The 19,257-nt window shown below is 39.8% G+C and overlaps 1 protein-coding gene across 1 annotated transcript; it reads right to left on the reverse strand.

Moving 5' to 3' along the window:
• Window positions 1-11,507: 11,507 nt before the first annotated feature.
• On the reverse strand, window positions 11,508-18,428 carry ptgs2b (prostaglandin-endoperoxide synthase 2b). Its single transcript, XM_043699511.2, has 10 exons — window positions 18,306-18,428; window positions 17,601-17,717; window positions 17,353-17,496; window positions 16,620-16,763; window positions 16,103-16,284; window positions 15,849-15,932; window positions 15,458-15,704; window positions 14,954-15,240; window positions 14,515-14,662; window positions 11,508-13,867 (listed from the first exon to the last, which is right to left on the reverse strand). The coding sequence occupies exons 1-10, from the start codon at window positions 18,385-18,387 to the stop codon at window positions 13,449-13,451; spliced, it is 1,854 nt and encodes a 617-aa protein (XP_043555446.2). The 5' UTR covers window positions 18,388-18,428; the 3' UTR covers window positions 11,508-13,448.
• Window positions 18,429-19,257: the final 829 nt, after the last annotated feature.

Below are 19,257 nucleotides of genomic sequence, written 5' to 3' on the forward strand. Positions count from 1 at the left end.
GTGGCTTTAAGATGACTAGTCAAGCACCATAAACACTATTGCAGGTCAACTAGTCAAGCAACTATGCTGCCTGACCTGCTGCGCTTTTCCAGCAACACATTTTTAAGCAACTTAACCACTCAGCTACTAGCCATCTCTGATAGCTCTTCAGACACTGATGATGAGAATCTGTGTCAACTATTGTAGTCTGTGAGGTATAGGTATTCCTATGTGCTATCAGGGGTTAAACAACACATAGGAATGCAGTTGCAATGTAATTGACTTGAAAAATGAAGTTTGAACATAAATGAAAAAATTCATTTGAAGTATGGGCTTTCATCACGTTGATATGCAAAGCTTTAATTCAGAAACCAGACTGGTGATTAATGCAAATGACTGGTGGGTTAAAAAAGGGTTTACTCTGTATTCCTCATAAGCATGTTTAATGCATTCTGACAGTGTCACTGCATTCAGACGTTACTTCAACATTTCTGATTATTGATGATGGGCTTTTGCCCGAAATGTCGATTCTCCTGCTCCTCGGACGCTGCCGAATCTGCTGTGCTTTTCCAGCACCACACTCTTCGACTCTGACCTCCAGCATCTGCTGTCCTCACTTTCTCCTTACTCCAATATTCACTTGTTTCTTCTTTATTGGGCATTTTAAAAAATTATTCAAAAGCAAAGTACAGCTGGAGCTCTGAAATAAAAATCTTTCTAATTTGTTGTTGACACCATCTATGTGTACAGTTTGTTAAGGATTCCTATTCGACAAGTATTTAAGGACCGATTGATGCTAAGAAGCAGTATGTGACTGGAAAGCATGATGGTGCAGCTTTTGATCATCCAGTCATTAAAGTGAATTTCAATGTTATGCCCATGAATGCTAATTCCTGCTGAAGGCTCAGAACCAGTCATCTGCATTGAAAGGTTAGTATATTTCTCTCAGATTTCTAACTACTGTCTTTTAAATCATGTGAATCCTGTACATATTATAATCAAAAGAAGAAAGGAAAGGAAGACTTATATGTGACAACAAGTTTGACAACAACTCCAGTTTGTCTCAAAATGTAATACAACAAATCAACTCACTTAGAACTGTTATAATTTTGGAAATTGTGCAGCGAATTAAAGTAAATGTCCAGAAATAGTGATCAAATAAATGATCAAATCATCTGTTTTAGGTGTTGCTGATGAGAGAAATGATGACGGGGCCAACTCCTATGTATTTATTTGATTATTGCCACGAGATCTTGTACATCCACCTGAGAAGGTGGATGGAGCCTCAGCCTTTTAATAAGCATCTGTACACATGCAAAAGGGATTACTAATGCCTGACATCAGGAAACTCAACCAGACTTTAACATTCTAAGAACATAATTTCAGACTTCCACCCTGCTGTTAGGGGGCCGAAATGTTAGTAAAGTTAAATTCTGCATTGCTTCCTGTTGATAAAAGCAGCACAAGATTGTGTTCGTAAGCTGGTTAAGATAGCTGGTTCTTCACATTCCTCTTATGGATTCCTTCAATAATATCCTGGGACTGAAATGATTGACTTCCAATAGCCAGGTGTCTTTGTACTGGGTACAACTACACGCAATGAAGCAATTTCTCCCTGATTCCCATTGACTTCAACTTTGTTAAGTATTTATCATGCCACACTTTGCCTTGATATCAAGGGCAGTCACTCTCAGTTCATCTCTGGAATTAAGTTCTTGTGTCCACATTTAGACTGAGAGTGTAATGAGGTGAGAAGCTGAATGGTTTTGGTTGAATTGAAAGTGAACAATGGTAAACAGGTTATTGCTGAGGAAGAGCTGCCCACTAGCATTCTTGATGACCCTTTCCCTCTCTTTGTTGATGATTAAGAGTAGATTGATAGGCTGCTGGAAAATGACGTTACAGAAATAGTAGTGGGGAACAAGAAAATGGCTGAGGAACTGAATAATTACTTCAGGCCAGTCGGCACTGTGGAAAACATGAATAATATCCCAAACATTCAAGAAAGTAAGGGAGAGGGGCTGACTATGGTGGCCATCACCAAGAAGAAGGTGCTAGAAAAATTGAATGGCCTGAAGGTGGATAAATTATCTGGACCAGATGGACTACACTTCAGAGTTCTAAGGGAGATAGCTGAAGAGATAGTGGAACCATTAGTGCTGATTTTTCAAGAATCATTAAAAGCAGGAAGGGTCCCTAAGGACTGGAAAATCATTAACATAACCCCCTTGTTTAAAAAGGGAGTAAGGCAAAAAATGAAAAGTTACAGACCGATTAGCCTAACCTCAGTTGTGGGTAAGATCCTGGAATCCATTGTGAAGGATGAGATTTCTGGATACTTGGAAGTGTATGGTAAAATAGGGCAAAGTCAGCATGGTTTCATCAAGAGGAGGGCATACCTGACAAATCTTCTAGAATTCGTTGAGGAAGTAATGAACAGGTTAGACCAAGGACAGCCGATGGATGTCACCTACCTGGACTTCAAGAACATCTTTGACAAAGTGCGGCACAGGAGTCCACTGAATCAGTTAAGGGCCTATGGTATTAGAGGCAAGGTGCTAACGTGGGTAGAAGCTTGGCTGTCTGGCAGAAAGCAGAGAGTGGGGATAAAAGGGTCTTTTTCAGAATGGAGGCCGGTGGCAAGTGGTGTTCCGCACTTCATATATTATCAATCTAGATGAAGGAACTGAGGGCATTATGGCTAAGTTTGCAGATGATACAAAGATAGGTAGAGGGACAGGTAGCATTGAGGAGGTGGCGAGGCTCCAGAAGGATTTGGGCAGGTTAGGAGAGTGGGCAAAGAAGTGGCAGATGGAGTACAATGTGGGAAAGTGTAAGGTAGGAAGAATAGAGGCATGGACTATTTTTTAAATGGGGAGAAAATTCAGAAGTCTGAAGTGCAAAGAGACGTGAGTGCTCTAGTCCAGGATTCTCTCAAAGTAAACATGCCGGTTGAGTTAGTAGTTAAGAAGGCAAATACAATGATGGCATTTATTTTGAGAGAACTTGAATATAAAAGCAGGAATGTACTTCTGAGGTTTTATCAGGCTCTGGTCAGGCCACATTTGGAGTACTGTGCATAGTTTTGGGTCCCATATCTCAGAAAGGATGTACTGGCCCTGGAGTGGTTCAGAGGAGGTACATGAGAATGCTCCCAGGACTAAAAAGCTTAACATATGAGGAATGTTTGAGGAGTCTGGGTTTATACTCAACAGAGTTTAGAAAAATGAGGGGGAATCTAACTGAAACACATAGAATATTGAATAGCCTGGCCAGAGTCAATGGGAAGATGTTTCCATTGGGAGGAGAGACTAGGACCCGAGGGCATAGCCTTAGAGTAAAGGGAAGACCTTTTAGAACAGAGATAAGGAGAAATGTCTTCAGCCAGAGAGTGGTGAATCAATGGAATTCATTGCCACAGAAGGCTGCAGAGGCCATGTCTTTGAGTATATTTTGATATAGATAGGTTCTTGAGTATCAAGGGGATCAAGGGTAACAGGGGGAAAGCGGGAGAATGGGGTTGAGAAACTTATCAGCTATGATTGAATGGCGGAGCAGACTCAAAGGGCTGAATGGCCTAATTTCTGCTCCTTTATCTTATGGTCTTATGGACAGTAATTGGTCAGATGTGATTTTACCTTTTTTTAGATTTTTTAACAAACCTGTTCAGTGATCTTGTTAAACAAATTTGGAGTAGCTGGGACTTGAACCGAGGCTTCCTAGCTTAATTGGACAATATATAAGACCATAAGACATATAGAGTGGAAGTAAGGCCATTTGGCCTATCGAGTCCACTCTGCCATTTGACCATGGTTGATGGGCAATTCAACCTCACTTACCCACACTCTCCCTGTAGCCCTTAATTCCTTGCAAGGTCCTCTAATGAATATAATCCCAGGATCCTCAGCTGTTCATCATATGTTAGGCCTACCATTACAGGGATCATCTGTGTGAATCTCTGCTAGACACATTCCAGTGTCAGTATGTCCTTCCTGATGTGTGGGGGCCCAAAATTGGACACAGTATTCAGTATTCTAAATGGGGCCTAACTAGAGCTTTAGTTCTAGAGCTCTCAGTAGCACATCGCTGCTTTTATATTCCAACCCTCTTGCAATAAATGACAACATTACATTGCTTTCTTAATCACGGGGGTCAACCTGCAAGTTAGCTTTTAGAGAATCCTGGACTAGCAGGATTTCTGGACTACCAGATCTCTTTGTACTTTGGCTTTATGAATTTTCTCACTGTTTAGAAAATAGTCCATGCCTGTATTCTTTTTTCCAAAGTGCAAGACCTCACACTTGCTCACGTTGAATTTCATCAGCCATTTCCTGGACTACTCTCCTAAACTGCCTAAATATTTCTGCAGCCGACCCATCTCCTTAGTACAACCTGCCTGTCCACCTAACTTCATATCATCAGTAAATTTCGCCAGAATGCCCCAGTCCCTTCATCCAGATCATTAATATATAAAGCGAATAGCTGCAGCCTTAGCACTGAGCCCTGCGGGACATGACTTTGTCACCAGCTGCCATTTCGAAAAAGAACCTTTTATCTGTCAGGCAGACAGTCCTCAATCCATGCCAGTAGCTCACCTTGAACACCATCGGCCCTCTCCTTATTCTGTCGTCTACTGTGAGAAACCTCATCAAAGGCCTTTTGGAAGTCCAAGTAGATGACATTTAACTGAGCAACCCTTCTCATTCATACAGATTTGATAACAATCATTTCAAGGTGTGTGCATACTTAAAAACATTTTACATCATTCAGAGAGAAGCGTGTAATTGCTGTCTATCATTACTAGTTCAGAATTCAGGCATGAATGTTTTATAAGTAGACCATCTTCAGTTTTAAACTGCCTTTTTTTTCTGAGAGGAATACAGTTGCAAATGATATTGTTATTTCATCAAAGTGTCTTGAGGATGTTGATTTCCTCAACAAGACATAAATGATGTGCCTTGCACTCCATCTACAATGCAGTTGAATGCTTCTTGCCAATCATCATCGTGGAACTCCTGGTTATTGCCACAGTCATGTTTCTTAGGGGAGGTTAGATAAGAGTGTCAAAGAATGGGAGTGCAAGGGTATGTTGAAGAGGGTAGCAGGAGGAGGAGGAGGGTGTGTGTGTGTGTGTGTTTGTGTGTGTGTGTGTGATATAAAAAGTGGTGCAGACCAGTTTGGCAGAATGGGCTGGGTTGGTGTGCTGTGCACGTTAGGTAATTCTACTGGGTTAAAGCTTACATTTTCTGCTGGCATGCAGAGATTATCCGGACTGATCAAGCTGATTATTAAGGACGGTTCCCCTCTTCATACCATTTTACTAATGTTTCTTTAGCACATGCCCCTTTCACCTATTCTTCACTTCGTTTTTGAAGATGACCAATAAGAAGTCATCAAGGATTAAAACAAGCATAACAATCCAAAAATAATCATGTCTGAGGTGATCCTAGTTCAATGTTTCTGTTTACCTGAATTCTCCACAAAGTCACAATGGGTTGTGAAGTATTTGTCTGGCAAAGAAACAAAACTGCAAGATCATATCTACACAGAAAGAAAGAAAATGCGAATATTTGTAAGTGTTCATGATTCCAGTATGTACATACATGCTTCCTAAGCAATAAATTCACTTTGAACTGTTTTAGTTACGAGTGCCAGAAGGGAAAGCAGGTGTGGTCATTTTGTTAAACCATCAGAAGAGCTAGCCGTGTTGATAGTTTTAATGCTACCAAAATGTTTGTTCCTTTGTTAGCGACAGACTTCGTTGTTATGGAAAGAAGGAAAACTTGTGACAAAGATTTCGATCATGCACTAGCAGCCGGTTCCAGCAACAAATCTGTCTAGGTGAGGCAATAGCAAGCAATTTTGCTTGGCTGTGATCACAGTGAAAATTCTCTGTAAATCATGGGTCACACTCTCATGGCTCCATAATGTCTGTCTGGAAAATCTGAATCCCTTGATAGCTCACTAATTGTCCATGTATGCTGCTCACCACAGTCTTGCTCTTCCAGTATTACACATCCAGTATGTACATTTTCTATGGAAAGTCGTGTCACAAGAATTGATTTGATCTTAATACTGTTTTAATAAGTAGAGACTAGCAAATCTTAGTCATTTTTATTGCACTTATTAACCATGACAAACTTCTATAAGTGTTCTGTGTCTCTGAGATCCTCTCTCACTTGTACAAACTCCAGCAAACACGGGCCAATCTAATCAATCTCTTCTCATAAGACAGCTCTCCTATAATAGAATCTTATTCCACTTCCTTTTAGGAAATCTTTCTTTTAACGAAGGAGATCAGATGCTTACATAGTATCCAGTTTTAGTCTCTAAACACCACAGAGAATGTGACCTGTAATTAGATTTATATATGTTAGTAATATGTGACATTATCAATTCCAGTTCCACTCAATGTATCTTCGCACAATTGTTCACACCACCATCATCCCCCAACTTGGCTCCTCTGTCTTAGGCTCATTGGCTCCACTTCTCCATTAACTTTCTGAAGTCCTCCACTGTCTCAATGTAATTAGTTAACTTATCTTTCCTACTTCTCTAATCTTCTTACAACACTGAGTGCTCTGGGTTCCACCAGCTTCTGTATGTCACACAATGTCCTAACAAAGTATTCAGCTGCCAAGATTCTAAGATCTGTAATTCCTTCTTTAAACAACAGCACTTCTGTGCTTCCTTTTTCACCTTTAAGATACTTCTTAAAAACTACCAGTAATTCTTTCCCCAAGGTATTCATTCTCATAACTTAAGTAGTAGAATACCAATTGTCGCCTAATTATGCTTCTGTGAAGTACATTAAACATTTTTGTACATGTGATAAATGCACATTGCTGCTGCTCGGTAAACCCATTATGTAAATATTTTCCTTTTTTTAATTGCATTACAAAAAATATACAACACAGAAACAAGTCATTCAGCTGAACCAGTTTGTACTGGTGTTTATATATTACATGTAGCTTTCTTCTATGTTTCTGTCTCATCCCACCTTTCAGCCTATTTTTCTATTCCCTTTTCTCTAATGTACTCATCTCTTTTCAATTTAAATTCATCTAAGCCTTTTGTCCCAATCACTCAAAGTGTGAGTCAGTTCCACATTCTTAGTATTCACTTGAATAAAGACATTTACCCTTGTTACATAGAAGTACCATAGCTATTTTGCACTTAGAGCTCCTAACTTTGGATTCTTCCACAAAATGGAAACATCTTGTCTTCATTTACCATGTCCAACCCATTTATGATTTAGGGATCTCTATCAGGTCTACTCCAAATCTTAGGAACATACGAACAAGGAACAGTAAACCAGCCATCCCTCGAGCCAAGTCTACCTTTCAATAAGATCCTGGGTGATATGATTGTGTCCACAAAAACCATCCTTGCCTTCCACCAGATGGAGTAGAGTCAAGTAGAGTAGCTTTTGTTTGTCATTTCTATCATATACAACTGACACAGTAAAAACGAGACAGCGTTCCTCCAGTACTGAGGATGCTACATGGGCAGCACAAACTACACAAACGTACATGGCGTAAAGTGCATAAGAAGTGCAAAATTCGCAAGTTACAGTGTAATAGTGGAATGATAGATAATATACATTTTCCTAGCAGCAATTCAAAGTCATGCCGAGAATTCCAGATGGGAAAGAATCCGATCATACCATGTTAAGGAGCCTGATGGCTTGAGGGAAGAAACTGTTACACAGTCTGGCCGTGAGAGACCGAATGCTCGGGTATCGGCAGGAGGGAGAAGAGTTTGAGTGAGGGGTATGTGGGATTTACCACAAAGCTCTTAGCCTTTTGGATGCAGCGTATGGTGTCAACGTCTGAAATGGAGGGAAGAGAGACCCCGGTGATCCTCTTAGCTGTTCTCACTATCCACTGTAGGGTCTTATGATCCAAAATGGTGCAATTCCCGAACCAGGCAGTGATGCAGCAGCTCAGGGTACTCTCAGTGAACCCTCTGTAGAATGTGGTGAGGATATGGGTGGACTTCCTCACTTCCCAATACCCTTTCACCCCCTTGCTTGCTAAGATCATATCCACCTTTGTCTTAAAAATATTTGAAAGAACTGCTTCTACCACCTTTTCAGGAAGACAGGTTCAAAGACTCTCCACCCTCTGTGAGAAAAAAATTCTTCATCAATGTTTGAGATGGTGACTCCTTATTTTCAAACAGTGAAACCGGACTAGATTCTCATATAAGAGGAAACATTTCATTCATCTCTATTCTGTGATCCACCTCTATCTTAGCTTATATGGTTCAATCAAGTCAGTTCCAAATCTTCTAAACTCCAGCAGATACAAGCCTAGACTGTGCAGCCTTTCCTCATATGACAATCTGCCAATTTGACTGGTAAACCTTCTCTGGACTGCATCTAATCCACTTATATTATTCCTTAAATTTTACGGTACAGTGCCTCAGATACAGCCTCACCAGTGTCCTATTTTACTGAAGCATATACTCATTAGATTTGTATTCAATTCCTTACATGACATAATATCATTCTATAGCTTTCCTAATTACTTGCTGTACCTGTATATTAGCTTTTGCAATTCTGTACTAGGACACTCTGATACCTCTGCATCTCAGTTCTCTGTAATCTCTCACAGTTTAGAAAATATGCTTCTTTTTCATTCTTCCTGCCAAACAGCACATTTTACCACCTTGTACTCCTTCCATTTGCTACATCTTTGTTCACTTACTTGACCCACCTATATCTTTTTGTAGTCGCTTATGTCCTTTTCACAACTAACTTTCCAACATATCTTTATATCAAGCGCAAACTTGCTAACCCTTCTTTCTGTTCTTTCACTGAAGTCATTATACAAGGTATAAACAGTTAAGGTCTCAGCACCATTCCCTGTGGCACACCATTTGCAACATCTTGCCAACCTGTGAAAAATCTAGTTATTCTTATGCTCAGTTTCCAGTCAGCCAGCCAATCTTCTAACTGTGCCAATATTGTTAACCACTACATCAAGAGCTTTTGTTTTCCTCAATAACCTTTGATGTGGCACTTTGCCAATTGCCTTCTGAAGTTCTAAGTACAGTACCTCTACCAGTGCACCTTTATCCATATTGCTTCCTCAACATGTTGATTCTGTCTGATTGCCTTGAACTTATCTAAGTGCCCTATTGTACTAGTTTAATAATAGCTTCCAACAAGTTTCTGAATGACCGATGTTAAGCTAATCTCAAATTTTCTGCTTTCTGCCTACAACCTTTTTTGAATAAAGGAGTTAGTCTAATCAAATGGAACCTCCTTCAATCTAGAGAGTTCTGGAAAATTTAACAATGCACCAACTATTTTATTAGCTACTACTTTTAAGACCCTAGAATGAAATCTATTCACTTTGTTAATATTTTACATTTTTTACAAACAAAAACTCTTACTGTCTGTTTTTAATTTTCTGGCTAGCTTCTTCTTATAGTTGAATTTTTCCTCCTTTTTCATTTTTTTGCCATTTTCTGTTCATTTTATTCATTCCAATCTTCTGACCTGCCACATGTCTTTGCAGTTACATTTTGTTTTCTTTAAGTTTAAAACTATTATTAAGTTTCCTAGTTAACGTGATGGTTGGTTTATCCCTTGGAATTTTTCTTACTTGTTGGAATGTACCTATTTGCGTATTCTGTATTTCTTTTCTCCATTAGCCTATTCAATTTCTTGCTTCCTAACCTGTGGGTGATCTTTCTGTTTTCCTACTGAAGCCTATTGCCTCAAATTGATTGGTATTTAAGTTCAACTGCTGCCCAGCCTGCTTAACTTTTAAATATCTTCCTGCATTATAGAGTCAGAGAGATGTACAGCCTGAAAACAGACCCTTCGGTCCAACCAGTCCATGCCAACCAGATATCCCAACCCAATCTAGTCCCACCTGCCAGCACCTGGCCCATATCTCTCCAACCCCTTCCTATTCATATACCCATCCAAATGCCTCTTAAATGTTGCAATTGTATGAGCCTCCACCACTTCCTCTGGCAGCTCATTCCGTACACGAACTATTCTGTGTGGAAAATGTTTCTTTTATATCTTTCCCCTCTCACCCTAAACCTATGCCCTCTAGTTCTGGACTCCCTGACCCCAGGGAAAAGACTTTGCCTATTTGCCCTATCCATGCCCCCTCCCATAATTTTGTAAACCTCTATAAGGTCACCCCTCAGCCTCTGACACTCCGGGAAAACAGCCCCAGCCTTTTAAGCCTCTCCTATTGCTCAAATCTTCCAACCCTGGCAACATCCTTGTAAATCTTTTCAGAACCCTTTCAAGTTTCACAACATCTGTTACATCTTCATCAGTTTTTGATGAAATAATAAATCAAATGAATAATGAGACATTGGGTCTTGCTGAACGGATACCATCAAAGAATTGATCATGTCAAATGTTGCTTTTGAGTTATTTATTCCTATATTCAAATTTTGAATGTAAATTTGAACAACAGTGCTCCCAATTCTGATTCTTGTGGAGCACTACTTTCTACTTTCCTCCAATCTGATTAATTACCTCTTACTCAAGTCTCTTCCTTCTGTTTCTCGTATATAATTTACTGCTCATTGAGCTATTTATCCTGCTTCAACATGCCTTATATTTGTCATGAGTCCACTCTGTGATACCTAGTCATGGGCCTTTTGAAATTCCATGCATGTCAACATCTATTGAATTGACTATTGCCTATGATATCTATTACTTCTCAAAGAGAACCAGCTTAGTTCAGCAAGACACAATCTCTCATAATGCATTTTATTTATTATCTTCTGTCTCAAGCCGGAGGCTGAGGGGTGATCTTAGAGAGGTTTACAAAATTATGAGGGGCATGGATAGGGCAATTAGGCAAAGTCTTTTCCCTGGGGTCAGGGAGTCCAGAACTAGAGGACATAGGTTTAGGGTGAGAGGGGAAAGATATAAAAGGGACCTAAGGGGCAATGTTTTCACGCAGAGGGTGGTACGTGTATGGAATGAGCTGCCAGAGGAAGTGGTGGAGGCGGGTACATTTGTAACATTTAAGAGGCATTTGGATGGGTATATGAATAGGAAGGGTTTAGAGGGATATGGGTTGGGTGCTGGCAGGTGGGACTAGATTGGGTTAGGATATCTGGTCGGCATGCACGGGTTGGACCGAAGGGTCTGTTTCCATGCTGTACATCTCTATGACTCTATGACTCTAGATCTTCTTCCTTCATTACTTTTAAAATAGATTCAAGGATGTTGCCTATCAATAGTGTTAAACTTATTTTTCTGTAGTTTCCAGGTATCATTCAACCTCCCCTTTCTGTATAGGAACAGCATTCACTGCATGTTAGTCCACTGCCACTAACTCTTCTTCTACTGAAATGTAAGAGGATAGTTGATTTACTGAGTGCATCCCACTTCAATTTGACAATCAACTAGTTTCAACTCGTCCTCCTTATCACTTGCTGGTGCCATTCTTCAGACAAAGCCATGCTGCTCCTAGTTTTCTCCTGGTCAAACTTGAAAGTAAGATTGAATTACTTTAAAGCACATTGAAATCATGTCATTGTTTTAATTTTTTTTATTTGACATTCTTTTCATTTTTGTTTGTACAAAAGAAAACACATATTTATAAAGTGCAGCCTGTCAACAGGACTTTTGTTTTACAAAACAAATTGTAACAATTGGAAATGTTCTAACATGTAACAGTAATGCTTTACAGTAGCTTGCAATAATCAAATGAGCTGGCAGAGCAAACAGTGCATCATTCCCAGAATCAAGCTCTGAACAATTTCTTATCTTATTGCTAACATTCATCTATTTTCTATTCCTGTTGCTGCTTCTAAGGGTGAATAATTATGTAAACAAGAAAAATATTGTTGTTGCGTGGTACTATGATGTATTTTCTGATCAGAAAATTACTGCACAGCAGTGAACATTTTACGTAAAAAGACGTACGTATCTCTTACAATCTAGGCACATTGACTAAACCTGTGCTCTATAAATTAAATAAGGCCAAAACTCAATATACAATATAAGAATCAACCTACCAAAATAAAACCCTACGAGTCAGAAAATGCAGTGATTTTGCCTTTCCAGGGCTAAAACATTCAAGTTGAAAGTTCTATTGTGCAAATTCCAACCACTTTAATAATATATAAACTTCAGAAAGCAAGAAAAGTTCCTGAGCTTTGTATCAAAAAATAATATTTTATACAAAATGTATTTGTTCCCCCATAAATAAGTACAGTTCAGATAATAATTACTAATGTTAGATAATAAATATTAAATTTAAAATAAATAATAAATACAGGAAGTTGTTGAAGCCATGTAAAGATCATCAGATTTCCATTTCCACCCATTTTGTGTTGAGATTGGTGAGTCATGCCAAATCAGCGTTCCACAGGAGTCAGTGGACCCATGTATAAGCTTAAATAGTCAATGTTGTGAGACATCTAACAATGAAGGACAATCATGTCCAAAGTTGATGTCATTCTCACCAGATATGCACACATGTGCATTTTCACCAAAAATCACTGAATAGTTCTTAGGTATACAAACTGGAGTTGATGTTGCCCAACATTGAACAAAGATATTAGGGACATTTACAGTGCCATTCTATCTATTTGTAGCTAGAGGTTAACAGGAAAAGGAATCCAAATTGTGAGTCAGGACCACAGCTAAAGGCTATGTGGAGAATTAAATGGTGAGATGATCAAATAGCTCAATGTGCATGTGGTTGCTGAACTGAAGAGTATTCAGCTTCAGTAGTGAAGATAGGGGAATGAAGAACTATTTGCCATTTGCTTTTTTTTTTCACTTTAAAATCAGAGTATTTATATAAAACATTTCTTCAGGTTGCACTGAATAAAGCATCCTTTGAAACGATCTAATTTGCTTCTCAGGGCAACTAAAGATGGGAGCCAATACTACCTTTCCAGCATCAGCCAAGTATTGACTCTACATCATTCATTCTGTGAATAACAAACAGAATTGAATTGATGGGCAATTTATCCATGGTTTGCTGGATAGATAAGATGGTAAAAATAATTTGAGGCCAATCATCTTTTGCTAGTTTCTTCCTTCTTTCATGGAGCTAGGTTATCTTCTGGCATTGCACCATTGCACCAGTGTTCTGACGAAAGGTTACTCGACTCAAGACATTAACTCTGATTTCTCTCCACAGATGCAACCAGACCTGCTGAGCTTTTCCAGCAATTTCTGTTTTTGTTGCATCGTTGAGGTCACTAATTAATCAGGAAATGCCAAAACTGCACATTGATGAGTGCCTTTTTGGGGTAGAAGTGTGGGGTTAGTAGGAATATCATAGCCAAATCTGATCCTGCCATCACCAACATCTGCACATCTGCATTCTAGCTGGGGTCACTAGACTGTGAGCAGAAATATGAACCCTAATTGATTTTAGCCCTCCCTCACCCAAACCAATTGTAGCAGCTGTGTTATTATCCTGGTGTCTATTACAGTAGAATCATCCAACAAAAGAAAACATTTAAAGTTCTGTTGATTGCTCTTTCAACAGGGCATGCCCCTGTGGATTAACATTGTCCAAATTGGAGCTGGAGGATTTGGAGCTGACAGAGCCTTGCTTGTTGGGTGTAGATTCAGGAACACTAAACGAAACCACTGGGCATGGCCCTTTCAAATTATTGCAGACCAAACTGCTGAGTGTTGCAGTATTCACAATGTCAAAACCAACTTTTCCACCGAAGGTGCTGGGTTTCCAATATGCAGGAGAGCAAATTATGTTTCCCATTAAACCTTTCAAAGAGAATGGGGCGCCCATCTCGACCATAGATTCCCCGAAGATGGCTCCAGGTCTTGGTTTTTCTATCATCAGGCCAGGATACAACTCTACGGCATCAATATCTCCATAAAGTTCTCTCAGCTCAGCTGCCATCTCATTCTCTCCTGTAACATAAAGAAGATATTGTAATGTAATTACTATTTTTAAAAAGTGAAAAAGGTACCATACATTCTCAGTATCAAGTGGTAATCTTTATTATGGTGGTTTTGGAGGAAGGTCCACATACTCAGGTGTCAGAACTTTAATGTCATCAACAAGGAGCCACTAATGACTATTGTCAACCTGGTGATGCATCCTATCCCTCAAATAAATGGGACATTCTAATCCCTAAGCAGATGAGCTCCAAACAGAAAAATTTGTAAGAGAAAGCTTGAAAGTATTAAGTTTCAGTGTTGTATTTACCCACAAATAACTCATTGGTAAAATGAATGGTTCTCTCCCACCTACATTTTGTTTCAGTATCAGTGCTGTATCACAATGTAACTGTTTCCTATACTACTCATCCTGAAGTGACCTACAAGTTTAGTGCTAATTAATGCTGTATGACAGTCACATATTAAAGATAATGTTTGTTTGGAAATGGGTAATCGCACTGCCAGTAGAAAGGTATCAGAAAATAAGCTTTCAAGCTGAATTTGAGCCTGAGAATATAGAATTAAAGAATAGCCTGCTGACTGACCCTCACCTTTTTCATTTACACTTAAATTGTATCAAATATTATTTAATTACTACTTTTGGATGAAAACTGTACCTGTAAGCTCTTCAAAAGACTCATAAGGCTTCATTAAGAAGTGTTTTCTATATTCGTTCAGAGACTTGTAACGCATCTGCCGTGTGTGTTCAATGGTAGAGATAGCCACTTTAATCAATGCTGCATTTATATTTCTACCTCCAGCAACCTGTAGGAAAAACAGTATTATTAGCTTTAAAGCTTTCAAGGAATCCAAGTTCCACTGCCAAATAAGCAGTTAATAATCAAAGCTGTATTTAATGAAGTTTCAATAGTTGCTGAATTAAAGAATTGGAAGGTGAAACAAAGCCAGCATTAACTGCAACATAAGGACTATGACATGGAGTGTACACATTTGACACAACAGTTTAAGTGTTAATATTGACTCCATTGTTGCAGCCGAAATGACTTGCTGGTTTTACACCAAGATGTAATAGACTGAAGATGAGCTGATTCTTACCCTGCCTGCAATCTGCCTGGTGAATGAAGCCACCATGTTGGAGATGCCGTGTTCGAGCAGCACAGAGTTATTGAAGAGGAATTCACGGTAACTGTAATCTTTGTGCTGGATGTTGAAGGAATCAGGCATCAGGGGATGCCAGTGATAGAGGGTATTGAACTCCGATGCAATCCGATTACTGTATTGGAATTGTTGGTTAAAGAGCAGCTCTGGATCAAATTTCAGCTTGAAGTGATAACCACTCAGATGTTGCACATAATCTTCAATTACAATTTTGATCGTCTCCCCTGTTAACATTAATAATATAATTTAAGGATTTATTTTAATGCAGAAGGTTTCAATGCCAAAATATATTTATTCAAACTTCACTTTAAAACTGTGAAGTTCTAAAAATAAGCTGTTTTTATATTTTATGCCAGCATGCTGCTCTGCATCTTAATATGGGTTGGTCCAAAGGATCAGGAGGTATTTTAGAAAGCAGCTGAACATGCTGGATCCACTCACCTATCAATATAAGTCTGGTTGTCTGAAAAAGCCGTTCATCATCCCAGTCAGGGTGCTCCACTTTCAACACATCACAAACTCGGTTGTGTTCCCGCAGCCAGATAGTTGCATACATCATCAACCCCGGAACCAGGCCAAAGAATTCTTGGCCCACGGCAAACCGCAAGTGGTCTGGGATATGGGGAGGGTAAGTCATCTCTACTTCTGCATCCTTAACAGTGGGAGGATAAACCTCTCCATTAAAAACCTACAAGAAATGTTTGTGGATTAGATAATTTCATGGAAGCTTCATACAAACACTGCCAAACAGATCAAAGGTACTTGGGCATTGAACATGCAAATATTGCTGCCTCTTTTAATACACGATGACAAATTCTGTTTAAACATCTACCTGATATTTAAGTTTTCCATCCGTAAATAGTCTTAATTTGTGCTGTCGATCCAAAGTTTCTCCATAGACATGGCTCAGGTCAACCTGCAAAATGTAAAGAATATAAAATATAAATTCACCATAATTTTAAAAGTAGTGTTGGAATTATAAATATTTTTTGATATGAATTGATTTATGATAAGCATAATGATTAATCTTTTTATGTTCAATATTTGTGAATTATTGCTGAAGCCATAGAAATGATTTCTACTTACACCATGTCCTAAACCTTTTGTAAATTCAGGGCCTCGGATCTGGTCAGTCTTAAAAAACTGGTGGGTGAAATGCTGAGCAAAAAAGGCAAACATCATATTGGTCTTTTGTGGATCAGGTACAAATTTCTTCCTCATCAGGAATCGTTCAGCTAAATACTTGGGATCAGGCAGTGTTTTCTTTCCTGTGAGAGGAGAGAGTGAGATATCTTTAAAATTAGTTCTTGTTGAAGTGGTGCCATCCCACCCCAATCCTGAGGGGTATCGATTGTATTTGAATAACAAACCTTTTAAGAAATGTCAGTAACAGCAATAACATTACTGTCTTTTGCTCAACAGAAGAAACATGGATGGAGATAGCACCATACTGGACAACATTTTCCACCCAAATGGACACGAATTCAATAAAAAACACTTTATTCACTTTCAAGCCTCACGTAGAGCATCTGAGATGGGAACAGGTGTAGACTGTACAACCCCTCTAGTAGGTCAGAAATGTGTACTTGTTCTGTTAACTCACCAACTACTCCCATTGGTGTTGGACAATCTTCAGGAGTTGGAGGAAGACTTCTGGTGTAGAAGGAGATATTGGCATAGGCTTCCCAGCTCTTGTATGCATAATTTGAATTGTAGGTAGGAGGACTGTCAATCAAATGAGATCTGGCTGTTTGTGGAGAGGAGAATTATTTTCATAATCAGATCCCACTTGCCCCATTCAATTCCCAACAATAGATCTGCCGTCCTTAATAATATGGAATTATTAAATGCACTTGATCTAATGAACCACAAGGTTAAAAATCCTATCCCCACTCTGTGTAGCAATCCACCTAATCTGATCACTTCCCATCCACTAGCCACATCTTGTAAATTCATACATAATTTTATTTGAGAACAATATTAAATATCCCAACTTTCATAAGTGCATTTACCATGCTTTCAGTACATAGTGCCCAACGACAACCTTATTGTATTCTATTTCAGGACTTCCTTTTGCAACTTTGCAGAACTGACCCGCACCCCCACAAGAACTGCAAAACTCACTGTCACCTTCTGAAGAGCAATTAGAGACGGACAAAATGCTGACCTAGTCAATAATGCCCACGTCCCTTAAACGAAAGGTTATTTTTCATTAAAAGAGGAGCCTAATAGTATTTACATCCACTCTGCACATTTAATGCTACCATGTTGATTTCAGAATGATTGCAAAAAAAAGATCCAAATAAAAGTCACGGACGTGGCTTTATCTCACTTACACGTTAAGACGTAACGCATAATCCTGTCCCTTAAGAAAGGGATCTGGTTAACTAGATTCCAAATTCCTGGATAGTGGGTTAGGATGTGATGGACTGTGTTAGGAGTCGGTTTCAGGCTCAGTTTCACCCAGGTCCAGAACTCGGCTGTTGGGGCAGAGGACATGCATTGAGATGAGGGTTCCGGTTATCAGAAGGGTAAACACTGAGCGCGCACGGCAGACAGATTGTCAGTCAATCGCACGACTTACGTGTGGTGCAGTTTTCCCCGTAAAATCCAGTGCGAGTGCAGTCACATTCATAGCTGCCGGAACCGACCGCGGTGCAAACTCCCCGGTTCGCGCAGGGGTTGGAGCAGCAAGGGTTGGCTGTGAGAAAAACACAAAAGGTCAAGCTCTCAGATCATTGTACAGCCCTGTGTTTCTCACCTTGATCCAGCAACACGGCTTAAAATCCCTCCCAAGCCGAGTTGATACTCAGTTGGATACATGATTTGGAGATGCCGGTGCTGGACTGGGGTGGACAAAGTTAAAAATCACACAACACCAGGTTATAGTCCAACAGGTTTAATTGGAAGCAAACTAGCTTTCGAAGCGCTCCTCCGATTTAGAGATGTCGGTGTTGGACTGGGGTGGACAAAGTTAAAAACCACCTGATGAAGGAGGGGCGCTTCGCAAGCTAGTGCTTCCAAATAAAACCTGTTGGACTATAACCTGGTGTGTGATTTTAACAGTTGGAGACGGTTACATTAGCGTCACTGTACTTTATGTACTTGTATAACCAGCCCTTGTTCAGTAACCTACAGATCAGAAACCTGAATCCTACTCAGAGCAGGAAATTACAGTTTGTTTCAGTTGTCTGGAGCTGAGTGCGCTGTGAAAGCCCACACAGTAGTCTGAGGGCTCACCACAGCCAGTGCCTATCCTGGCCCTCCCTAACGCCAGCTTTCTGCTTACCTGCCTGGTGAAGAGGGAGAAGCGCGGCGACCAGTAACAATAGCATTCCCCGTGGATTCGCTGCGCCGGCTTTTCCAAACATCGTTGCTTTCAGTCCGAGGCTGTTCTCAATCTGCTCCCCAGCGCTACTCTCGGGCTTTTTAAACACTGCTCTTGCTCACGGATGAGTCACACAGTGACGTCTTCCAGCTCCAGTACTCACCCCGACTTCCCCCTTCATCACAGCCCCCGTCTATTTCTCAGTCTCCTCCCGTACCTCTCCAATGCTGGTTTGTAAAGTTATTATTGAATTTGACACCACTCATGGTTAAGAAAACGTTTCCCTCCTGTGCTCCCTTGCCAACTTTAAATCCAGTAATCCAGCACCAAAAACAATTTCTCCCTATTCACTCCATAAACCTACTGTGATTTTAAAGAACTCTACCAAAATCCCTTTAGTCTCCCAAGAAACAATTCCAGTTTCTCCACTCTCCCACGTCCCTTTCGAGAAGTCCCTTATCCCCGTTGCAATTCTTATAAATCTCTTCTGGACTATCTCTATATACGTCTCAATGTGTGGTTTCCAAGGTCTGACATACTGCTCCTGCTGGGGTCTCATTAGCGTTTTACAGTACTGTGTATGGTTTTAACACGAATTCCTTCCTTGTGCACTCGATTACCTTGTTCATAGTAAAACATTGTCGAATCTGGGAAACACACAAGCTATCGTCAGAGTAGAGGCGAATTTCAATTTGAACCCATTTACAATTGTTTTTCTGTTTTTGTTTCAAACTTCTCACAATCCGTAATGTTTTACTCCTCACGTACTCGGTAATGATCGGGGAGAATCCTAAAAGTGTTTTGCTGTTTACTTCGTTTATGCTGGGAAGGTAAATCTAGCGTGTGTGTAAATTTTGACACAATTGTAAGCAAATAATGTGAGGCTCCTGAAATCTAGTCTCTCATTCCTATC

Source organism: Chiloscyllium plagiosum, unplaced genomic scaffold (assembly GCF_037043375.1).
Source record: "Chiloscyllium plagiosum isolate Xiang-an unplaced genomic scaffold, Cpla_swu_hap1 HiC_scaffold_9, whole genome shotgun sequence".
Lineage (NCBI taxonomy): Eukaryota > Metazoa > Chordata > Chondrichthyes > Orectolobiformes > Hemiscylliidae > Chiloscyllium > Chiloscyllium plagiosum.